The sequence below is a fragment of the Sander vitreus genome, chromosome 21 (assembly GCF_031162955.1).
Source record: "Sander vitreus isolate 19-12246 chromosome 21, sanVit1, whole genome shotgun sequence".
In the NCBI taxonomy this organism is placed as follows: Eukaryota; Metazoa; Chordata; class Actinopteri; order Perciformes; family Percidae; genus Sander; species Sander vitreus.
Window position 1 is genome coordinate 17,422,390 of NC_135875.1, and position 26,451 is coordinate 17,448,840.

The 26,451-nt window shown below is 41.0% G+C and overlaps 1 protein-coding gene across 1 annotated transcript; it reads left to right on the forward strand.

The window, feature by feature from the left end:
- The first annotated feature begins 2,673 nt into the window (after positions 1-2,673).
- LOC144536472 (heparan sulfate glucosamine 3-O-sulfotransferase 6) lies at positions 2,674-26,201 on the forward strand. The gene is made up of 2 exons (XM_078279629.1): positions 2,674-3,604; positions 24,670-26,201. The coding sequence occupies exons 1-2, from the start codon at positions 3,072-3,074 to the stop codon at positions 25,286-25,288; spliced, it is 1,152 nt and encodes a 383-aa protein (XP_078135755.1). The 5' UTR covers positions 2,674-3,071; the 3' UTR covers positions 25,289-26,201.
- The last annotated feature ends 250 nt before the right edge of the window (positions 26,202-26,451 follow it).

Sequence of the window (26,451 nt, forward strand, 5' to 3'; positions counted from 1 at the left end):
ACATGATGGCTGATTTGGCCTAAATATACAACACACATTGCAGATATGACGGCTTCGTTTTGTCCGCAGCAGCTACAATATAGTATAACAATAAACCAGCAAGTGTGTTTGTTTTCCCTTTGCACATGTTGATATACAAATTTAGTTTGACTAAAATGACTCAGTATTAATTAATCAAACAAAAATCAAGCAAATAGACAAACATTTTCAACTCAGGATGAAAAATCAAATATGACCAGTGTGATACAAAATCAAAATACAATCAAAATAAAGAAAATGGAGAACAAACGTGATAAAACACTTTTGATTTTCATTTTCGGCTTGCATCCCATATAGATTACAGGGTGCCCTTATTAAAATGATCTTGCAGACAAACAAACACATATGAGTGTAAAACTGCCTTCAAACACCTAAATCCTTTGAACCACCACCTATAGTAAAGAGAGCACAGCAATGTAATGGCACACATTAAACAAAACAACGCAAGCCCACATTATTGATCACGTTGACTACAGAGTGGCACGTCTCCGATTTGTTTTTCAACATCCCAGCGGATCAATATGGAGGAGTGCTCGGAGAGTACAGAAGGGTAAATGATGCCTTCTCTGTTTAGAGACTTGGGGGAAATTGACGTACTGCCAGGTTGGAGGAGGCCTGGGTCGATAGATATTGTCATCCCCTTCAGATTTATCCATATAGATGTGTTGCCATGTAGCACCTCTTTCAACATCCTATACATATTTCAACATACGTATAGGATGAAAGTGCCAATAAATTGTGATTTATACTGTAACACATTTATATTGGGAAAATGGGTTTAGTATCCAGAAGCATCCATTTCAGAACAGTCTGACACCGACACTGAAGGCTCATTATGGGTTTGGTCAGTTTAGGATTACTCCACTATGGTACAATGAAACTTACCTGGAATTCCACAGTACATCAGACATAATGTCATCTCCCTAGACAGTACAAGGGACCCAAAGATGGTTCTCTATGTGCGGTAGAGAGAACGACACTGAAAATCTATGTGACAACAGAGATTTGCACTCCACTAACAACAAACCAGATTCCAGTTGCAGTTTTGGAGGAGGGTCTGGTCAAAGCGAGACTAGGTGCTCTTATACCTTGTCACCATACTTATTGCTTTCTCCCGTCATAATTACTATAGCCACTACAAACTTAAATATGATTTGTAATTGCTGCTTAAACAAAAGACTTATGTTGGAGTTTTTTGGGTGAGGGCAGTCTCAACACTTGACATACAGTCAACTCTGTTGCTTTAGCTGTCTATTGGTTGTTTTGCTGCAGCAGGGAGTGCGTAATGTGACCACTACTCCGGATACATATGTCTGTAAGTGCCAAGAATCCCTTGGGAACACAAATCTCAATTATGACTTCATATTGTATCTCCCAATTGGGGGGAGCAACAGATGATATGGCAACATTTAAAGTGATTTGAATTGGTAACTTTCAATAAACCAACAGAACAAAGACAAAAATATGTGCACAAAATGATTCCAAAGAAGTGTTTCTAATGGATGTAACAGTGCAGCCATACAGCATGGTATCTTGTAGGCCTACTTGTGTTACTACAGCTTTTAAGCCACTCGAAGGGGGGATTTTAGGGGGGACTATTACGATCATATGGGTTCACAATCAAATAAAACAGCTGTAAACTGTGAGGATGATCAGTGCAGCAGTAGGCTACACCTCCAGGGAGCGATTGGGACATTTTTATCAGTCTGTGTCATTGCTGAAAATATTATCTGTGTCCTTTAGGCTTTCTTGGCAAGATTCAGGAACAAATGGATAGATTTCAATGCCATATACAAAGATTTTGTTCCAAAATCTGCATATCAGCAAAAGCCTCAAATGACAGCTAAAACGGTTTTAATCGGTTATGAATGTTTGTTTTAAAAAAATTTATTATTATTTATTTCTTTTTTTGTCTTAATGATTGAACAATATATATATATATAACAAAAAAAGTGATGAGAGAAAATGAGGGTGGTCTGGATTACTGCATGTTTATAACCATGGAGCCGGGGTTGTTAGAACTGTGGTCTCACACACACACACACACACACACACACACACACACACACACACACACACACACACACACACACACACACAGAGAGGGAGAAAGGAATTAGAGAAAGCTAATGACACCTGTCTGTCCATGTTGAGCAGGAGTGTAAAGGTTAAATGTGTGTGTGTTATAGCTGGCTCCATTGGGGTGTGTGGTCAGGAGGGCTAGCAGACAGCAGGTGGCCACTACCAGCCCCATCTACAGCCAAACAATTTGGGCAAAGACAGTCACAACCTGGAGCTCATGCAGACTAGTAAGGCAGCAGAAGTGGTGATTTAAAGGGGGAAATGAGGGGAAATTGCATCCTCGGTCTGCAATCAGAAACTAATATCCCCTCTTCATCACGTTCCCCTCCTCTTCCAATGCATTGAATACAATTAAACTAATGACTGTATTTCTCTAAAATAACAACAATTTGACATGAGGGTTTCTCCCTCTCTGACAGCTTGGAGAGGGTGCATTGTCAATTATTCGTCGGTGTTATTTTAGTGTGGCCCGGGCTGAGGATGAAAGGGGCGTGTGTTTGATAAACAGGGCGTGGATTTGGCAGTGAGACGGGAAAGGGTTGTTGAGGGTTTCCTATAGAGCCGCTGCTGCTGCTGCTGCTGCTGCTGCTGCTGCCAGGGAGCCGCACGGGAGCGCACAGAAGGCACGGAGCGCTGCGGGACGTTACTGTAGTTATTCACAGACACCTTTCAACTAAAACATCGCTGGGACTTGGCTCAAGTTATTTAAACATCTACAAGTTGTGTGTTGATGAGGAGTTGACGAGAGAGAGAGAGAGAGAGAGAGAGAGAGAGAGAGAGAGAGAGAGAGAGAGAGAGCCAAAGGGCGAGTGCGATAAGCCGAGGAACATGTGGAGCTTTTTGACGCGCGGGGGCCAAGTTTTGCGCCACTTGCTGTTGTGGCACGAGCGCGGTGATTATTTAAAAAGCCTTCTCAGTTTTGAGTGACTTTTAAAGTATGCAGTCCTTTGATGTGGCATGTTTCCTGCGTTGTGTCCCCGTGCTCAGGATTGCGACTCATGGGATGTAGTAAATGGAGAGCTGCGTTCAACTTTGGACACCTGAGGGTGCAGTCCAAGCTGTCCGTCTTCTTTACCATGATCCTTCTCTTCACTTACCTCTTTTACTGCCTCAACGGATACTGTGACTCATTGCCCAGGCCAGTATATGACCAACAAAGTCATTTTCAAAACAAAATCCTCTTAAACGATGGACACGAAGCGTCGTCGCCGCCGCAGCAGCAGCAGCTCGGCGCGTATAACGCGTCTCAGGTTGTCCGGGAACAACTGTCGGACCTGTCGAACAGCGACGCTCCATCTAACAACATCTCTATAGCGAATAATTTCGGCAGCAAAAAGTTCCCTCAGGCCATCATCATCGGGGTGAAGAAAGGTGGCACCCGGGCTCTGCTGGAGTTCCTGCGCATCCATCCGGACGTGAGAGCCGTCGGCTCCGAGCCGCACTTTTTTGACCGCTTCTACGAGAAGGGACTGGACTGGTACAGGTAAGCAGTTTCTTTTTTTTTCTTTTTTTTTTTAAACTTAATGATACAACAAGTCATTGAATAGAATAATAATAGGCTTACATTTAATTAAAATCACGAGTTTTCCTGCTTTCCGCAAACGGGGAAGTGACTGAAATAGCAATGAACTGGAAGGGTCAAAGTTCAGGGCAGAAGTCATGGACGCGTGATTAGATGCATCTGCTTACTGTCCCTTTCCAGAAGCTCCAGACTTTTCTTATTTTCTTCCTCAAGATGCGTATAAACATGTACAAAGCCTTTGTATCTTACATTCATTAAGCTAAGGCATTGATTTAAGATGAATTAACTCAGAAAATCTAATGATGGTATTAATGTGTTGGGTTATACATTGTATTATAGGCCCAGTAGTGTTAATGTGCAGTAGTAAAACCAGGTCACGCAGGGCAAGTAGAAGACGGCCCCCACTACAAGTGCCCAAAAAAAGTCCCCTGTTGTTCTCCTTTTTGATTATGAATTTCGCTCTGTACTGCAAAACGTGCATGACATATCTTTTATCTTCAATACTGAGTCACTGTATACATGTTTTTCATAGATCCCATCTGATAGGGTGGATGCTGAGGTGTGTGATCAGGCAGATGTACACAAAGCTCCATCTCATTTAGTTTCTTTGGAATCCGTTTGATCTTCAGACTTAAAAATGTAGAAATAAATGATACAGTATTTAAGGATTACAAATTGAGAAGTGGGCAGTTTTTACACTTTTTAAGTGCCATATGTATAAATGACTTTTTGTCATACTTTTTTTTTTTTTAACTAATCTGGGGCCACAGTGGGGGAAAAAAAAGGTGGCATTTTCATGTGCTGTCGTCAGATCATAATCATTATGTATTTTCTAGTTCCCTTTTAACAGTCAATAATGAATGACGTAGGCCATAGTGACTGAGCATGATGTAACAAAAACAGCAACATTTCAAATGCACTCCCCACTTACAGTATCAGTCCACATGAAGCATGTTTTTGCGCAGGCCAACACATCATCTCATGCGTGCTGTGATCAGTCCCTCTCCTCTCTTCATTAATATCCCTCAGCACCAATAAGAGGCTCTGCTGATAGCTACCAAGGATGGCAGCGTATTCAGTCCCCTGCCAATAAATTGCTGTTTATTGAGCTGACATGCTGCTTCCCTAAGTGTCCCATGTTGGTCCCCTGAGGGCCTGGCCGCTGGCCTGATCACAGAGGGAGGATGGGTTGTTGTGGATGGTGGTAGTGTGGATGACCCCGCAGTCAGGTGTTTGTTTGAGGATCAGCCGAAATGGGCTTTTGAAGGCTGACCGCGATATTTCTCTTGTCACAAATAGCCTCCATTTGAATTTTTTCCAATGAAACCCAGACACATGACTTCTTCTTTTTTTTCGCGGGGTTAGCAGCACGCAGAGAGACACGAGTCTCTGAGTTTAGTAGCTATTGTTAGAAGAATCTTCATGTCTTGGGTGGACATGACTTCCTGATATCTGATAGCACCGAGATGGGAGAGAAAGGGGGGGTTATTACAGAGGAAGGATGAGTCAAAAAGATCTGGTGGAGTAAATGACGGTTTGATAAAGTGACGAGTAGACGAGAGAGGAGAACACGGAGGTGTGGCAGTAAAATGTCGGGTGAGAGAAGAAGCAGAGATCAATAGAGCCGGGTAATAATCGGTTCTCTGTGAGGCTCAGGTGGAACAGCACTAAGTGACACCAGAGATCAAAGTGTGTGTGTGTGTGTGTGTGTGTGTGTGTGTGTGTGTGTGTGTTAGTTCTTATTACTCAGTATGTTTTTTTTCAGGAGGAGTAGGAGGCTGTGGTTTTTCTGCTTGCATGCAAGCTATATCAACATTTCCATTGCATGTGCGATGACAGTTAGTGAGTGATGTGGGCAGTAGTTCGATGCAGTTTTTAACTTTGAGTTGATGAATTACTAAAACTGTATCCCCTGGAATATTCTTAACACAGACATATACATTTTATCCAAGTAGTTGTAACATCTGTAAGACAGCCGTTTGCAATTCATTTTCATAGAGGCGAAAATGCAAAAATACAGGATGAAGCGTTGAAGAAACACTCATTTTGTTTAAACTGTTGTCTAAAAAAATGTCAGAAAATTGTGTTTAAAAAATGGACATCATCATTTCCCAGAATGCAAGATGACAGCTTCAAAATTATTTTCTTTATCCCACCATCAGTCCATAACCCAAATATATCCAGTTTACTATCATAAAAGCAGAACATCTTCACATTGGAGAAACCGAAATTAGAGTATGTTTGGTATTTTGGCTGGTAAAATAACTGAAATGATTTATCAATAATCAAGTCTTCTGTGGATCAACTAATCAATTAATTGACTTATTTTTTTTCAGCTCTAATGGACTGTTTTGGATCTTTATAACTTAATAACTCATAAAATGATGCACAAACCATCTCTAATTTCAACATTTAATATAAACATGAAGCTATAAAAAGTGTGTTCCTGAATGTGCATACCTTACCCCAAACAAGCATGATTTGTCTTGAAGGAGAACTCTTTAATTATTTTTTTACTTAATGTGCCCTTTTATTATAACATTGCTGTCCTATTCTTATTCTTAGCAGATGTAAGGGGATGTTTAGGGAAACTTAAGGGTTCAAGAGACTAGAACTGTGAGACTTTAGTTGTCCTTTATGTCTCTCCTGACATAACCGACAGGAAATAATCCTACAAAGCAGTAACTATAGGGTACCATGGACTACATCATAATATTAAACGATCTCAAAATAAATGTTCGAACCTTGGATCCCTATCCTCTCTAATAGTTTCCGCCCGGCTTCAGATTTAAACTCAAGTCGGACAGTAGATTTACAGAACGCTGTGAATTCAGAGATTCCACTGTCTTCAGTAAAAAGTATTGCCGTCATAACTCCCCAATCCTTTTACAGTAATACCACAATCCCATTGGACGCATGTTGCGGTCAGCATGGGTCAAAGTTCAATTTAGTTCAATTTTGGCCTGTCGGAAAATCACTGTGGTGCTCACCACAAAGGCCTGCATTGCCACTCTCTCCATCGGGTTTAATGGCTTTGCTTTTCACAATGCTATACGAGCACTTTTTAAAGGTATAGGGGACCAACTGCAAACAGAAACTTTAAAACGCATAACGTATGATCTTCGGTGATAAAATATAATCTTTTTGTGTGTGTGTGTGTGTGTGACGGTAATACCCAAACAACGACATGCATTTTCAGCTGAAGCAACACTCTTTAGGATCTGTAGTTAGTTATCTGAAAGGTGACAAAGCAGAAGTGAAAGGTGAGAAGACGAGCAACCTTTACGTGTTCGTTTTACGGCTTTGTGTTGATGTTAAACTGACCTTACCTTATACTCTCTTGGCACAGACATGATTTATTCACCTCTCTTTTTTCTCTTCTTCTCCTTTTCTCTTCTGAAGGCTTAATGAAACGTGTGTTTTTGCTCTGTCCTAATCCGCCGACAGCTCTTGTCAACACTGTGTGAATTGGACCGGTGTAATGACAGGTCAGCCATTAATATGGACAGCTCAGGGACATGCAGAGTGGCTGAGAGGGATTAGGCCCTTAATCGCAGTTAAACAAGGCCTTATGAAGTATTATTCAAGACCCCCACCCAGCCACATCCTCATCTCGTATAGCACTGGGCTAGGATGAGCTCTTCACTATTCCTTTAGTGCTATAGGGGAAGCTTATTGTACCCAGGGGCTGTCTAGTTCTCTGGCTTACAGACAATCAACAAGAGTCACTGGGACTTTTTTATTTTAATATGAGACAGTTGGAATTGTTCAAAGCATGTACAAGTAACATATAGTCCAGGGGCTACGTGGAAAGATTGTGGAGCGGGCTCAACTTATTTGAAAAAAACAAAAACAGAAACTATTGTACGATTTGATTTTAGAAACTATAGCTACGTATTGAGTCAGATGTAATCTCGCTTTGCCAGACCCTCCTCCACAGCTCTGTGGAGGAGGGTCTGTTGTTAGGAGGGTCTGTGCTAGTCCACACAGCATTGCGTGATTGGAGAGAAACGTGCTCTGGTTTATTGGCATGTCTTTAAACCAATCACAATCGTCTTGGGCGGCACTAAGCGCCGGACAGAGCCACGGTGCCGCTGCAAAATAGCCTCGGGAAGGAACTTGTTTTGGTGGATTTCATGTGTACGTTCAAAAGTTGTTTTAGCAACAGAAAACTCAGATTGGACAGATAGTCTAGCTAGCTGTCTGGATTTACCCTGCAGAGATCTGAGGAGCAGTTAACCGTAGTCCTCATAAATCCACCGGAGTTTAAAATTCCAACACAAAGAAAGCAGTAAGGTAGCGGACATCCGGGCGAAAAGAGCGTGATCCGGCAGAATTTCCAGCAGCACCGGAGCAATCCCGGAAGTGGAACGTCGTGGATATAGAGTCAGACGTAACCTCGGCCATTTCATTGCCGGAGCCCTCCAGCGGCTGTAGGTATTGTGACTCTAGACCCTGAGGATAAAGTCGACAGAGGGATGTAGGCGGGGTGGATCGATGGCTCCACGGAATGCCTGACGTCTCCATGAGAGACCTCTGTTCGTTTCCCGATTCCTTCCGACAGTCAACTTTGGTTTCTTTTTAAACATGACCACAACCACTCTCTAAACTTAACCCTGTAGTTATTACTTTAACCATGACAACGATGGTCCAAAAAACCATAACAAAGTAGTCACAGATCGCATTTTACTGAATTTGTATTTTTAAATGATTTCAAGTGACAAATAATTAAATGGATTGATTGAAGTAGTTAGCTTAAGTAATGATACATTCTCCTTTCCCTGCCTTTAGCATCACATGACCTAACCCATCACACATAGTTCTAAAAATAGTATTAATTCACTGTAGTTTGATATTCTGTTAGGTATTGATTGACATATCTCAACATTGGCTCCCCATTTGTTGTGGCTAATGAATAATCAGTCGGCACAGTAGACTTCCCTGTGCCTTCCAACTGTCCTTTCTTCCTTCCCCTTCTGCCCTACTGCCTATCCCGTACTTCCAGATATCACAGTTATAAAAATATTATTTATTTTGTGTAATCACATGTTAAGTACCCAGTGATTCACATATATCAATTTGAAACAGAATCGCTGTATGTGAAGCCAACAATATCATCTGAAACCGGGCTGGAAAGTATCACTTAAACATTTATTCTCTGACAGAGCTCTTCATCTCAAAGTGCTGTCTGTGTCTTTGAGCTTGGAGAGAGAGAGAGGGAGAGCGATCATTGGCCCCTGTCCTTAGCTGGTAACCAAGTAAAACACATGGACATCCTTAAAGGAAGCATTTGGCAAATTGTTTTTCGAAAAAATGCTTATATGTGGAAAAGCCTTGGCTTTGCCATCTACTGGAAACGATTGTGTGGTTTGGTGGTGGAGAATGAGGGTTTAGACAGCCATGGTGTGCAAAGTGAGTGAGTGTGAGCATGTGTGCGTGTGCGTGTGTGTGTGTGTGTGTGTGTCAGGTCGGAGTCATTCACACTGCTCCAGCTCTACCTGAAAGTCCGTCCACTGCCCCCGTTCCTCTCGGCGTCGCTTCGCCTTTTCTTGACACTATAAATATCCAGGAGATATAAATGTCATTTCCCGATATCGATCACCCAAAATAGGTTCTTTCTATTGATCTCTCTCTCTCTCTGCCTTTATCACGGTCTTGCAGCAGAGATGAATTCACTTCTGAATATTCAATCTTGTTGACAAGGAGCTGTTACTCCCTTCCACAGCTGACATTTATACCCCACAGTGTGAGTGTTGCTGGGGCTGGATTCATTGGCTTGTTCAGGTCACTCCAAAGTGTGTAACGCAAAGCCGCTAGACGTGTCTTCGCTCCTGTTAGCTACAGAGTCAATGTTTTTTTTTCTCTCTCGTCTTTTAAATCTCTTTCCTCATTGACTCCTTTCTATGCCTCATAGTCTCCTCTCTCTCAGGAAGCACGTTGTATGATTCAGCTACCTACACAGGAATGTCCAGGTTTATTTCCTGTCAGACATGTCTACCAATCACAGGGGATTCTCCAGTTGAATTCCTCTGTGCTTGCATTATTGATAGCTGCATGTTGCAGAGTTTTTCAGCCAGACAAAGGGTGTTTTGGAGAAGAAGAGAGGCTTCCAGACAAGAATTTGGAAAAATGGGAAATGTACAGATCTTGCTGGAAGAAAGAAGGCTTTGTGCCAAAGACAGGGTTGAATGCTTTGCGAGTATTTGAAGCCGCATCAGCGCAGGAAGGGAAAACTAGTCGGTTATACATATGCATGAACATGAGCAGCACTATACGGCATGTCTGTCAGAGCCAATAAACATGACATGACACATGCTGCTCTTTACATGTAAAGGGATTTTTTTTTTTTGCCAGAATAAATATGTAAATGAGGTTGGAAAACTATAAGGATGAAATCAAACATGACTTGATAAATTGGTGTGAGACAGATATGGAAAAAAAAAAAGGTCCGATCCAACTCGGTCATCAATATTTTGACAGCTCGTCATTGGTTGACCTTTCAACTCCCAGCACGCGGCGTTTCGTCCAATCAGAAATAATGCAATCAGATGCACGGTGAGAGGACCACTGGTGTAACTCTAAACCTCACCACACTTCAATCAGTTAGAGAGCGCAGGGACGGTTTGTGTTGCGCCCATTGCGCCCATCACTGTGGCTGGTTTCAATTTCAGCCGTCTGGGTTTTAATTCCAGACGGTCAGGCTGAGAGGCATTTAAAGAAGACTCAAGAACTGCTGTTACATACTTTTGCTTGAGCCACAAACTCATCAAAGCCTGCCTTTTCTATGTGACACAGACAGAGATCAGCATGACTGACGAGCCGCCAATGTTAAATGGACCACAACAAAATGATCTTCTGTCTACTTCCTCCATCTTGTCTTGTCTATGTCGTTTGCTTTCGTTTCCTCTAAACCTCTTCTTTTTTTTCTTCTCTTTTTCTTTCTCTTTTCTTTGGGTCATCAGCCTTTTGTTTTGGATTAGTGTGCGTACAGGAAATGAGTAAAGATGAGTAAAGATTAGAAAGAAATTGGTAGTAAGTAAAGTAAGTAAGTACATACTCATAAGAAGACGAGGTGAAAGAGGAATAGAAAATGGGGAAAAAACGTTACACGACAGTAACAGACTAAAGTGTTGTACAGTTACTAGTACCATTTTTGTCACTTTAACTTCGTACTCCAATACATTTATTTGACTCCTATACTATAGTTACTACTTTTTCAAATGAATACTTGCTGATACTGATGATCGGATAATAAAACATGATGTCCTGATGAGGGTCGTAGTGCTGCCGGAGAGCACCAGAACAACGCTCTGCTACCTTTTTTTTTTTTCTGTGAAGTGACGAAATAGAATATTCTCCGATCGCATAATGATCTAAGCACTTATGATCCAATCATCACTAAAAGTGTATGTCATGCAAGAGGGACGATAAAAACAAATGGAATGAACAAAGTTGTCATATTGACTTTTAAGGTGTGTTGGTCGAGTCATGACGTCTGCTCATGCATTGTGTAACAACGCAAGAAAACATTCCACCTTAAAAGTTACCGGTGGCTATTTTTCAGTCTATAGCTATTACTGTAACTGTTAACTAGTAAAGATGACAAGGCAGCAACACATCCTTTCATTTTATAGTTATAGTTGACTAATGTATGTAAATACTGTATGCCACCGTAGGAACAGTAGTTACATAACCTTCCAAACAAGCCACAATTTAACCATGCGCGTGCATGTATTCATACGCGTCATAGTTGCGTTCCGGAACTTAAACAAATAGCAGTATACCCCTGGTCCTGATTGAACAACACAAGGGTAAATTTCTTTTAAGTCTGTCTTAAAATAATACTCACATGTTCATGTAAGAGTTATCGGTCACTGTAATCATACTGGCCACTAAAGGGATAGTTCAGATTTCTTTAAATGGGGTAGTATCAGGTACTTCCATAAGTCTGTATTACCTACAGTAGACGTTATTGTGTGACTTTGGTGTTTTACTGTAAAGGGTTAGTACGGATTACCAAGTCACACAATATCACTAACTAACTAACCGATCCAGGCGGCGGTAGACCAGCAAATTAAAATAAATTGAATCACACTTTACAGTAATTCTGCTGTCTTCTGGCTCTATTTATCAAACTGTTTTGCATTGAAGAAAGGATCTTAAAGGTGCTCTAAGTGATGTCACGCGTGTTTTAGGCTACAACATTTTTTGTCACATACAGCAAAGATCTCCTCACTATCCGCGAGCTGCCTGTTCCCTGAACACACTGTAAAAAAAAAAAAAAAAACGCGGTCTCTGTAGACAGCCCAGGCTCCACAAACGGGAACAAAAACAAATTGTGCCAACCTGCACCACGAAACATAACAAACAGTGTTCCAGTGTTCCAGCCAATAACCGACAAGAAAGATTTGGGGGTGGGGGTTGGGGGGGTTAGTGCGCGGAAGCACGGAAGGGAGGGAAGGGGGACGGGATGAGGAGGAGGGAGGAGCAAGCTTGCCTCCGTTTTGTTTGAAAATACTTCAAACGTCAACAAGAAGTAACGTCACCCAACATCGCTTAGAGCACCTTTTATACAATATCAAACTCACTTTCTCCATTTACGTCAATTACTTTGAAATGACTGTAAAGAGATAGATAACAGACGGTTACATTCATACTTACTGCTGGTTGGTTTTGATCTGGTCTGTCTGGAGAGGCACGTAATTAGTGTGCGTGTGTGTGTGTGTGTGTGTGTGTGTGTGTGTGGCCATGGACCTCTCACTGGTGTCTATCTCTGTTTAATGTCTGACTGGCTGGCTGGGTGGCTGGGGGGTCGTGAGAACCTGCAGCCATCCTGAGAATCTGACAGAAAAAACACACCTTTCTTTGTTTGTTATAAAACCTTCCTAGAAAACTCCCATCGGTTTGACTCAACCAACTTGAACTGGTTAATTATCAGTGATGCCTGTGCTGGCTTCGAGAGGAAATGAGATTAATTATGCCTGAAACTCTGGCACCGAGAGCTGGAGCTGAATTCTAGGACAAGCAACACATCAAACAAGATGCGGTGATGGGAGGAAAACTGGAAACCGACACCAGCTCCCGCTTCATGTCCATCCAAACTCAACTGTGTCCTGTATGTTTGATGTGTGTAAACGTAGCCAAGGCCTGCTGAGTCCACTCTGATGAGTGTGATAGATGGCACTAATAGCAGACCGCTGAATGGACTGTTTCCAGTTGTAAAAGCTGTGCCTCTGCCAGCAGTTATTTCCGTTTTTAGCTTAAGACACTGCTAACAATGAGCTGAGAAATAACGGAGGAGTGGCAGGCTGAAACTGCTCGGAAGTTGGTTTTCAGCATCGGACAGTATCGAGTGTTCTTATTGGTCGGGACCTGAGTAGTTGCCAGACGTGCAAAAGTCCATATTGAGTCGATTACAGTGTTTCTGAGGTGTGTGTACTCATTTAGAAACATTTTTTAATTGGTGAAGAGCTGGTTGTTTTCTGTGCAAACTCAGAGAGGACAGTAAACATTAAAGTATGTACATGTTGACTCATGTTTAATCTGCAAAATCAATCAATCTATCTATCCATCAAACTATCTATTAATATCATATTGAAAGGTGACAATGTATCTGTGTGTATTACAAAATATGGTGAGTTCCTCCAAATATAGCAACGAACGTAATATGTGTATATTTCAGAATATTCCCACTTGTCATGTATGTATTACATGTTATTCCATATTCCTCATAACTAAAGTATTTAAATCTAAGAAGAAAAAAACCAGTGAGGTACAATCAGTATACTGTCATAGCCTAGCTGCTATTAATGTTTAAGTAAAATTCTTAATATGTTTAATACATGAACATGTGCTCTGGCTGCAACAAATGTGACATTTTCTCAAATAATTGATCAATTATTTGGTCCACAAAATGTAAAAGAAATGGACATTACATGTTCCAAGAACCCAAGTTGACATTAAGCAAGTTGCTTAAAATGAATTAAACAATGAGTCGATTATGAAAATAATTCCCAATCAATTTTCTGTCAATCAACTATTGAGTAACTGACTAATTGCTTCAGCTTTAATGTGTTGATTTCAGGGTACATTTAAATATTTGTATCTCAAAAGACCTCTTCCTGATTCATTTTTAAATTGAAATGTCCACATACATTCATCTTACTAACAGCCCAATTATGTAACTGTGGGAAGGACGTTGTGACATCACTAGGGTCAGGATCTACCCGATCTATCCCTCCCTCCATCCTGTATTCAGTAGATCGGATGAAGGCAGGGTGGGGCCCCTGGGACCCCTGGCAGCTCTCGGAGATAAAGCCACACAAGTAGGCCACTATGGGCCTGGCAGGAACACGACTGCAGATTTTCCCATTTGATAAGTAAGGACCGGGGGGGGGGGGGAGCAACCAGTGCGCGCACACACATACTGTACACACACTTGCACTCGCTCATATGGCATATACACTGTGTACTATACTATGTTGCACACATTACAGGTTTACTCCATATTCCGTCATTACAGGTTGTTACGCTATCAGAAAGATACAATCACTGCATCCCCTCTTCCTGTTCTTCATTTTATCTTCTTTTCCTACTGTGGTCATTTTAAAGTATAAAGTACCCTGGTAATATGTTTGGTGCTCATAATCATTGCAGTGATATGTTTGCTCTTCCCAGAGATAACTTATCAGACACCTAGACACCTAATCATAATTTATATTTGGATGATAAATAATATTATCTTTCTTGCCAAGAGTTAGATGAGAGGATTGATATCACTGTATGTCTGTATGGTAAATATCAGCTAGTTATCGTAGCATAGCATAACGACTGTAGCTAGCTGTAGCAGGTTATGTACGGAAAATTGCTGTTTTTACTTTTTGTATTAAACAAACAAATATAACGTGTCAGCTTTGGACACAGCCAGGCTAGCTGTTTCCCCTGTTTTCAGTATTTGTGCTTAGCTAAGCTAAGCGCCTGCTGGCTTAAGCTACATATTTCGCTTACAGACATGAGATTTGTATCAATCTTCTCATCTAACTCTCACCAAGAAAGCAAATAAGCGTATTTGCCAACATGTCAAACATGTCCTTTAAATGAGGAATTCTAAGTAATGACAACAACACTGTCGGCGCGTCCACATGATACAAGCCTTCTGTTGTCACGCTCCACCCCCACCCCTCCTCCATGCAGTTGCTAGTAGTTTATGGAGGACACGGAGGATTAAAAAACCATGATGGACTAGGTAATTATCTTCACTCGAGCTGCTGCGCACCAAAGTCGCCAGACGACATCACTTCTTAAACATAGCCATACTGAGAAATACAGAGAGAGTTTGTGAGTGTGGAGCTGATAGGCTTAATTAGCTTTGTATCAACTCATTTGGCAATGGCTTGAATGCTATGCACTAAAGCTTTAAGACAAATCATTATTGTGTTACATCAGTCAGCAATTAAGAGATTGTTCGAACAATTGCGAGCTGTACTGAAGGTTCAAATGGCGAAAATTAGCTTTTGTTTTTGTTAAAATTCACACACAAAAGCACACACACTAACACACAGACACATAGCTCTCGCGCTGTCATTAGGGCTGTCCTGGTTTCTCAGAGGAAACTCTGACTGACCACTTCTCACTCACTAACGGCTCTCAGGCCCTGTGATGTCTCTATTAACCGTTACGCCTCTATTTTTCCCCTCAGCCAGACACATTCTTCATCTCTTTCCTACCGACCTACCCCAGTGATGCAAACCTCCTCTAGTAAAAATACTCCTCACCACCCTGGTGCGTCAGCCAGACGGTAACCTTCGGAGTTTATAATGGTCCGCCACACACACGCTGAAGCGAGATACAGTAACATGAGCTGTGGGCAATATGGGTTTATGTAATACAGATATTATGTAACGGGCTGTTGGATGATATCCTGTGCCAATATTCAGTGTAGAACAGGGTATCTGCAGGTCTTGAAAAGTCTTAAAAACCATACGTCAGTTCCCTCAAATAAGGCCATGTAAGCCTGCTATAGACAGTAACATTATTTTTGATCAATCCATCAATTTTCTGCTGCTTATCTGGGTCCAGGTCACGTGAATTGTTTAATGATACTAGGAATTATTGTTATACAGCACTGGTAAGTACTAACACAGATGTGACATATATGTCCATCAGTTAATATACTTAATACATGAATGTAGGCCTTATTGTCATGACTGGCTTTCTGTTATTCTTTGGCCTTAAAATGGTATGAAATTGCATTCTATGTGGTATTTAAAAGGTTTTAAAAGTCTTAAATGTAATTGTGTTAACACTGCAGAAACCTTGTAAAAAGTTGACTCTTCATTCCTAAAACTTTCAAGTTTAGACCATTTTCATTTAAATGTTCTTCTTTACAAGAAAAGCCTATGAAACTGTAGGTAGTTACAAAAACTCTGCAATGAAAACCAGATGCAATTACTTATCATTAATTACTTTAACCTTAAAATCTCATTTGGCAGCCTGATAGCCAGAATACCTGAAAAAATAAGAAATGTCCAAGAAAGACGTTTTCCTCTATTTTTACATAGCAATGGATACATTTATCAAAAAGCTAAATTTTGGCCAGAAACATCATCCACCTAATGTAATGGCCCAACTCCAACAGACACAAAGAGAAGTACTGTACTTTACCTCCTCTTTTATTGAGTTGCTTACAGTCCCAGGAGACTTCTAATCAGCCCACAGAAGCTCCTCAGCCCTGTATTTGTCGTCAGTAATGACAAACCTCTCCCTCCACGCAGCAGCTTTTACACATCTTTGAACACATACAGGCAGAATGTATTTGTCTTATGTGTCCCTCTGTAGTGGTTGACGATGTCGATGTGTCTTACAGCAAAATTCTTTCAGACGTGTCAAATGTGTTCATAACAATCTTACTTTGAAGGATACAGTAGAGGCCAAGTGGAAGCTTTGAAGTTGTAAGAGGGAGATGTAGAAAAGTGGAGAAAAAAAACTGAGGTGAGGGAAGGAGAAATGGAGGGATAGAGGAAGGAAAAGAAAGGGGTAACATCGCATGTACGGGAGAGAAATCTGCACATGATGACATGTTGCATTACATGATCCCCTGTGATCCCTGGTGGTCTCGCCCTCTGAATCACAACCATTTGCCTCTGACCGTCAGGGTGGAGGAGTCCATTTCGGCGCAGTGCAGGCTGGTGGGGATTAGGAGGGTCCGGGGGTCTGGCCTCGGCCCAGCAGAGCCGGTATGGATCACAGATTTCGGAGCTCCGAACCCCCGGCACCAGAGGGAAACTTCCTAACTCAGAAACACTTCCCTCATCTCCGCCACACACACACACACACACTCAAACTGAGGACTTCATTACTCCCAGATGTGGAACCATCCTGTGGAAGCTGTGTGTGTGTGTGTGTGTGTGTGTGTGTGTTTCCCACTAGAGAAGCGATAATAGCCACCGTGTTTTCGTACCTGCAGGTGCCCTTTTTACTTTAAAATGATCACACACACTCACATTTGAGAAGCACTATAGTGGGTGAACCCTTTTATGCCCTGCAAAGCCATAGAGCAATAACTACAGAATCAGTGAAGTGAATTGTGGATTTTTTCAGGCTGCAAAACAGATGTTGTAATGCAAAACTTTGTAATGCCTTTGCTTTATGCCCTTTTAGATATACATATTTTGTCATAGTCCATACATAACATCTAAAAAATCCAATGCAAGTTTGATGTTTCATAGTGATCAAATGTACAGCAGGCCTATATTCAATTCAATTTGAAAAAACTTCCTTTTAACAGGCGGAAAACCTCCGGCAGAACCTGCCTCTTGGTGGGCGGCCATCTGAGAGAGAGGGAGAGAGAGAGAGCTAACTAAATATGACTCATAATTATTATAGCAGTGGGTATAATGGAATGACATGATTAACAGTGGCAATTATAGTAACAGTAAAAAAAATATAATACAGTAGTCCGTTTTTAATCTGTCAGTCTTCCATTTGTAACAAAAGATTTATATTTAATTTTTTTATTTCAGCTGTTTAGTATTGCACTGCATAGTTGGGAACTGTGCAAGAGACAAATTTTAAGAAGTAATGTCAAATTCTATGCAGCTGAGGTTTATTCTCTAGTATAGATCAAACTCCAAAAATGCTGTCATCCTACATTTCCCATCATGCAACTCAATAACATGTTTCATACAACTTCCTTGACTTCCACACACCTCTTGCCCCATGCCCCTTGGTTCGTATTGCAGGCTTTCTTTTCTTTAAAAATGTGTAGTCTCCAAGCTGAAGCCGAGTTAACCCTGATGACATCACACCACCATTATATTTTCAAACTTTAATAAGCTCCTCCAGAAGGCTGAGTAGTACTCCCTAGAACTGATGGAATGCCCCTTTAACAAGATAAAATTGTGTGGATTTCGTTTGAAGCCAGAAGGTGAGCCAGCAGTTACTAATACTCTGCTATGCTAGGCTAGTTACTCCTTAGCAGGACTAGTTCAACTTAAGCTGTTTTTTCTCTCAGTTGTGATTGAGTTTAGCAACTGCACATGTATCAAGATGGCAGTTCATCAAGGTTGATATTCTTCAATTACAGATAACAGCTAGTGGTAGGCAAATAAACTAATTATACCTTTAGCTAAGGCTAGCTGTGGCTATCTCGCCACTCGCTAGCTTTGACTTGATATAGCCGTCTCTCTGTGGCAGAGAGTGCAGTTTACCAAGAGTGCGGTTTGGCTTGTATTTTACTGTAGTTACTGCAAATTCTGTAAAGTGTTTTCGCGAGAAAAAAAAAACTTATAGAATAAATAATAATAAAATAACATTTTATCTAGTAAAAATGTCAAACGATTTTATTCTAACTCAATTTTAACCATGTAGTTCAGAGATCTTCAACAGGGGGTCCAGGAACCTTAGGTGGTCCTCAGAGTTTCGGCAGGGGGGGCACCAAATTATTGTAATTTTTGGGACGTTTTTTTCAAAAACAAAAAATTCTTAACGTGAAGCCAACATATTATTAGCAAATATAAATTAATCTTTTTGTAAAAAACAAACACATTAATGATGTGCTTACTAGCCTATAGGTAAGGTAGTCACTAAGGTAGCCACCCACAGATCCAGTTAATGCTGAAGATTCCTTGTGCAACATGTATGTTTAACATTAAACTATGATTTATAAAATCATGCCAACAATTATTATTTTAATAGCTTAGTATTCTATGCACTAAAAGGGTATGTATAAAGGCTTTTGGCCGCCCACACGTTATTGTACTGTAAGTTTAATATGCAACCTAATTTTATACAATCTACCTGATCTGCCCTCTCAGTTAGTGGGTCTTTGGCTTAAAAAACAGTGAAGACCCCTAAGTTATCTCAACTTGGCTTGTAGGGCAGAAATGGAAAATGCTATTCAAACAAGCTGTCTACATCACATGAAATAGCCCCTGCTTGTCACATGACATGTTGCTTTTGTTGAGAGGCTGACGCGGGTCAGAGTACACAGCTCACTCATATTCTAGTCATAAACAGTGGCCTATTAGCCAGCCATGCTTTAAACAGGCCCTAATAAAGCTCAGCCCACCCACACAGAGCACAGTTAGTGCCTGGACACATTTGCATGCACAGATAAACGCACATCTGAGCACTTTCAAAGCCGACCGCATTCCTGCTCCAGATGCTAACGGCAAAGGTGTGATGAAAACAAACATCAGGTCGATAGGTTTCCCTAAACACTCTACTATCAGATAAAAAGAACAAACACTATGTTTTCATCTTCATAAGAGAAAATGAGATTAGATGCGACTCCAGGTTAATGAGAGGATTAAGTTACTGCTGTTTTTCTCCTCTCCATCTGTGCTCTTACCTCTCATTACCTCCTTCCTTTTATTCATGCCCACTCTTTTCGTTTTTCTCTTCTTCTTCTTCCTCTATCCCTCTGTTCCCTCCTCCCTTTACTCCACCACTGTGTGGCCTCCTCCTGGGCTTTCTGTTGTAGCCGGGCTGTTCTGTGATTACAGGCTAGTGGTTCAAAATATAAACATGATGTCAATGGGAGCCCCACTCGGCCTCGAATGGAACACCATGGCTTCCATTAGACTGATTGGATGAAATCAAACATCCATTTAGTGCTATAAACACACTCGCAAACACACCGGCACTTCAGTTGTTTTTGCTTTCAGATCTGGTTGTGGGCTTCGGATGTCACTGCATTATGCAACCACAGAAAAAAACTAAAATACTGAAAATACCTTGCATATCTGGGCCCATATTGTTCTTCTGTAGTGTGTTTTTTTTTGCATTCCTTTGGATAAAAAACAGATGATGCCAATCGAGGTTTTTCCAGTCCCCTTAAACCAGAGATTATTTCTGCAGCCACTGTTTTGCACTGATGCACACGAGTCATACTGGGAGAAATTCATCATAAACTAAGCACTGAGAGTCCACTGACAGTTAAATTGAGGGACCCGAGTTCATCGCAGCCAAAAATATGTTGATTAAAGGATGCAACTGTCCCTTTTGCTGTACTGGAAATACTTAATTGCTTAGGCATGTTCTCTCGGGGGTTGTTGGGAGTCAGTTTCTAAAATGTAGGAAACGCAGGTAGACGAGGCAGGTAGAGGAGAAGCAGATGAACCAAACCAGCATGCAATTACCACAAAGTAACCTCCCAGATTGATGACACATGAGGGTACAAACCGTTCTCATTCCCAACTCGTGAAATACCGACGCTTGGTCAGTGGCTCACAGCGTCAGATTCAGACGCAAAAATCACCCTTTAGCCTCTGTATGGGCCGACCACTGCGCTGTGAGATGACTTAAGGGCTGTTTTATGCTTCTGTGTCAACTCCACACCGTAGCTACGGCGTCGTGACCCTTTCGGAGTTCTGCGTCGGGGTTGCTTTGCATCGCGGTGCATTTTACCGCCATAACGCTAGGGGCCGATAAGCCTGAGGTTATTTGCAAGGTGTCTGCCAGCCAGTTTATGTTAGCAAGCAAACTTAGCGTTGAGAGCAACTATGGTAGCAGGTAGTATATATGGGTCAAACAACACAGGACTTTCTTTTACATTCTTTTAAGATGCACATCCTTTGTGACATTTGATTTAAAAAGAAAAAAGAAACAACAACCAGTAACCTGTATCTTACTGCCAGGAGAGAGACCTGGCTGGCACCCCAAACAAAAGATAAATCATTTAAACTTGAGCCAAACTGTCACAGTACATTTTGTAACCCCATCCACGATCTTTTTCAAACCCTAACCAAGTGGATTTACCCTGCACGGTGAAAAATGACGCCAAATCAGTCCCAACCAAGTGCAAAAAATGTCACCAAAGGCACCTGACGGCATCGAATAATGACACAAAAGGCACCTGACCAAGCGTCGTTTTTTTGACGCGCTGGGAGTGAGAACGTGTTGGAGAGTAACAGTATCCAAGGCTGGAATTCCCTCTCAAAGTCAAACCTGTTCTTGGATCCAAATGAGAAATGTAGCTTTAGATTCACTTTAGAACTATGTTGCCACTCACGTCATGTGGTGACCTGAAGTAAGCCTCTGACCCACAGTCTCAGAAACTTTGCTTCAGAGCGATAGGTTACGCATTGGCCTGAAATGCTCATTGTAATACATCCCAATGTTAAGAGTTATCAGCCATAGAAACAGTATTGAGTTTCCAAACTTTGCTCCCTTTGGTATTTGCTTTGTTTCTCTCCATTTTTGTTTAGCCCAGGCTAAACAAAGCTCAGTTTTTTTTTTTTTTTTTTTTGAATACCATAAATTGTGTATTTGGTGTTACCCTTGTAGTTTCATGCCAGGGGGACATGCAGAACTTGGATCTGACTGTGTGCGTTGGATGAAAGAGAGAGAGAGAGAGAGGAATGGGGTCTGCTCCATCACCACACACCAGAGCTCAGAGCCCCATAAGCCCTTCACTTAGAGTACAGACCAACCACGAAGACTAGTCTCCGACCCAACCGTCACCACATGCCTGCTGAGGAGGGAAGCATGGAAATTAGCTGAGGGATCTTTCACAGTTGCAACACTGGCATTCCTCATTGCTTAGATTTCTATAACACAAAATGAGCATGAGATTTGAATCTCTTCTTTAAACTCAACAAAATGGGCTATATTTTGTGTTTTGTTTTTAAGAGAGGAAAAGTGGCAGGATATGTTTTTTTTTTTTTTACAAATGAGGTTATTAAATTCCATTTTAGCGTTACAGTAGCATTTGAATAAAATAAAGGACACAAGACAAATAGGTTTTCCTTTCCCTTCCATTTCCCTCGTTGTATATACAGTCTGCTCTGGCACGTTATAGGGACTCTGAGTCAAGCGCAGGCTTTGGTCAGGGTTTGTTGAATTTTTAGAGGTACTACTACTTCTTCTCAGCCTCTGAGTCATCTAAGTAGGGCTAAAGATCTAAAGGAAGAGGGCAGCATGGCCTCTTAGAGCCAAAGTGCGCCTAGAATACCTCTACCACTGATGATAATAACAATCTGTGGGCCAAAGGCAACAGCCAGGATTGAATGCGAACACATGGCTACCATAAGACAATACTCAATTAACCTGTTTGTTACAGAATACCTTTGGACTTTTGCCTGTTAATTCAGTAGGAATTACTGCAGCCAAAATGTTGCGTATGTATTGCATTTGGTCTTATTTTCCTAAATTTGGTCCTCATTTCTATCAGCAATGATAACATTGTACTCACTACATTAATTCTGGAAGGGTGGCATTTTGCTGTAACAAAATACGATGGGGCAAACAAGCAGTCAGACAATCAGACAAATCATCTAAATCACTTTATTCAGAGTTTAAAGTGTTTTTTCTTCCAAAGTTTGGCCGGGGATTTGTTTAAAAGCTGCCTGATTGTCTGACTACTCATGTTGCTTGCCTGACTTTTTTTTTTAGCAATATGTTCCTCAGCATCCATATGTCAGCACTGAAACCTTTTCACAGAAGACATTTTGACACCAGGAAAAGCAGAGGTGTAATTAATAAATATATATATATATATATATATATATATATATATATATATATATATATATATATATATATATATATATATATATATATAAAATAATGGCTGAATTCCATGTTCTGCTTTGGTTTCAGAGTCGTGGCATTGGTCATGCTGGCTCTGTCACAATGTCATGGCTTACGGGGGACACTTGATAGAACAGAGCCATCCTTGCGTTGTTAGTAACACTGTGCTTTTCCCAACTATATGACGAGTCAAAATGTCTGTGAAAAAGGCCGACCAGCTTGGGGAGAACATTCTTTTTATTACCAATTCTAGGAAAATTAAAGAATAAGATAGGATCCTCGCTGTTATAAACCAGAGTTATTCTTAAAACTCTTAATTAGGTTTGCAAAAGGGGAGGGAATTTTCCGGAAAGTTAAGCTGGGGAATTTTGGAAACATTCAAATTTGGAAACTTTAATGGGAATTAGTAGAAATTATGGGAATTAATGGGAATTTACGAGAATTAACTGGAAATGTTGGGTAATTCATACAAACTCCATCTTATACAAACATAAATATAAACATTTTGTTTTGTAATAAGCAGACAGGCGAATGCAGTACTGTCTTCAATTAGCTTCAATCTGCTGTAGAATGTTGGATTCTAGAAATGATCTGTGCAGTGGGTGTGGCCTCAAATAGACCTGCAGTAAGCTAAGTAGTAGCCCAAACCATTGACCTTTAGCTTAACATATGAAGGTAGCTAGCATGCTGCCTTTGATTTACTATGGTTTGGGTTATGGTTATATGCATAAGCTAACCAGCAGCGCTGTCTATTGTTTCCAGCCTATCAAGTGGGCTATACAATTAACACACATAGCTTAATAGCAATGGGTTAAGTATTACTTCCCCCCCAAAAAAAAAGTAAGAAAAAAAAAATCCCGTATTTTAAAAACTAAATGTTGGCAAGTATTTAGTAGACTATGCTGATTACTGCGTGTGTGCATGTCATTGACGAATATAGGGAGGACATTCCCTGTTGCATTAAATCAAGTTGTTTTAACCAAGATCATGCTGCAAGATGTTTTTTTTACAACTACATTTAAGTTCGCTGTTCGCTAACAGTATTATAACAAGGAATATTCAAAATATCCAGTTTATTCCCATTAATTCCCATATATTCCCATTAATTCCCATGGAAAGTTTCCAACTTTGAAAATTCCTGGAATTTTGCAACCCTACTCTTAATCAACTATTGTGTAGTTAAGTTGGTTACTGCTACTACTAACTGCTGTTTTTCCGTCTTTTTGATATGATATGAAATATAATAGAGAATATGTGATGGATGTTGAGGATTTGGAGTTGTTCAAAGGCACTTCAGGCAGAGCAGGGCTAACATATAATGTAGCTAACTTTAATTATTTTTGCTGTGTAATTTATTTATTTTTATGTATTTGTTTAGTAATTAGCAATGTAGCGTAAATACTTTTTCAATGAGTAAAATGTCATGGGTCATTTCTTACATTTTTCAAGCAATTTGTCGCGTCAACACTCGTGATACGGATTAGCTTGTAGCTAGCTAAACAAAAGGGGAAAAGAAGGAATTAAAGTGAATAAATGTAGTACATTGAAAGTAACAACCCTGCTGTAAGACTACAAATACCAGTGGTATGACAGTAATGTGGCTATTATTTCAGTCCTGCGGGATGGTCCCCCAGCGTCAAGGACTAAAAGCAGAGAAAGAGTCCAGCCTGTTTAGGAGGAGGCAGCGGATGAGAGGAAATTACTTTCCTGAGGTTAATATAGCCATGCGGTTTTCCTACAGTAGCTGCTCACAGACTCCCTCCCAGTCTGTGCTGACATGGTCACTCCATCAGTGCCAGTATCTAATGTCATGTTTATCTCCCTCTAATCACAGATTTAGCCAACTAATTACAAAGCAAAATCAAAAAGCCTTCAAGGCAAGTAAGGCATCATCAAAGGAATGCTATGGAATTATGAGAAAATCAAGGGAATGTATTAATTTCTCTCATGGAATATTTTATTAATGGCAGAATTTCTTTTTCTCTGTCATGCAGGAACCTGATGCCTCGTACTCTGGAAGGTCAGATCACCATGGAGAAGACGCCCAGTTACTTTATCACCAAAGAAGCCCCTCGCCGCGTCTTCTCCATGAGCCGCCACACCAAGCTCATCGTGGTGGTGCGTGACCCCGTGACCCGGGCTGTTTCTGATTACACCCAGACTCTGTCCAAATCCCCCGGGCTCCCGTCCTTCCAGAGCCTGGCCTTCCGAAATGCCACCACAGGCCTCATTGACACATCTTGGAGTGCCGTGCGTATCGGCATCTACGCCAAGCACCTAGAGAACTGGCTGCGCTTCTTCCCGCTCTCACGCCTCCTCTTTGTCAGTGGCGAACGCCTTGTGACGGACCCAGCAGGCGAGATGGGCCGGGTTCAGGACTTCCTGGGACTCAAACGGGTGGTAACAGACAAGCACTTCTACTTCAACCAGACCAAAGGTTTCCCCTGCCTAAAGAAGCCCGAGGGGAGCAGCAGGCCGCGCTGCCTGGGGAAGTCAAAGGGCAGGCCCCATCCCCAGATCTCCTCTGAGGTCCTGCATAGACTCAGAGACTTCTACAGACCCTTCAATCTAAAGTTTTACCAAATGACCGGCCACAATTTTGGTTGGGACTGAACGGCTACTCGCCAAAGCTCTTCAAAATTGTTAGTAACATTGTTGTTCAGCCAACTGCAAAAAACCAGCCAGGTATATCTCGAAGAAATTCAGTGCTACCAAAGCTTTTACTCTGCAACATATGCATTTCCTTCATTTCTTAAGCTATGAAAGCACCTGCCTTCCTCCAGATCGGTAACAGCCATGCTAACAAAGTTTGTGAGAGCTTCAATCCATTTGAGCCACTTTAGCAAGCAATGCTAAAATAAAGCTTGTGAAAAGCGCTGGTTGATGCAGCAATGTGACGGGCGCAAGCCAGATTGAAGCATACTTGCACTTGGCACCCCCAAGTGCCAGAAGTATGCTAAGCTCTCATTGCTGTCCAGAACACTTAACAGCATAGCCTCTATGTTGAAAATTACACCAGAAATATGCCAACACTGCAAAGAGATTCCTAAAGTTAAACCAAATGGCAAAAGAATAACAAGCCTCGACAGCCTGGCAAAGCTAAGATAAACCAAATGACATATTGGAGCTTTGAGAGTGACACGACACGGGAGCTCTGCTAAAAAAAACAACAACACAGACTGCAAGGAAAGAAGCAAAGGGTTTTGAATTATGCACAATGGCACAATCAAAATAAATGTAAAAGTGGGATTTTGAGACAAATAAATTGTTCACAATCATTTAATTTCCATCAGCGTTGTACAGTTCGCCTCTGTCATGTTTACCGTGTATGCAGTTATTTTTTCTTCAGTTCTTTTAATGCAAGCTCCTTTTCTTATCTTTAATAAAAATTGAAAATGTAGCATATGCAGGAGGATACCTGGTACTGGTGAAAAAAGAAATGTAAAATACAGTCCACCATATGCTGTAAATTTGCTGTTATTTATGTTACGCTTGTATAAAATGGTCTCTACAGACGACACCTGTACATCTGTGATTGTTTTCTACTTCATTTAAACACTCACCTCCACAAACGGTACTTACATGCAACTGTATATTTCTAAAAGCTTAATTTATAAGATGACACACTATTGTTAAGATGTTTTCTCTAAGACTTTTGTATTTGAAATTCAGCTGGAAGTTCTGACTAAAACTGTATTCTGAAACATGTGTTTTGGGCTCATTTTGGCTCTGCATTTCTGAGAGGCACTTAGTTCATCCTCTTTGTATTTATTCCA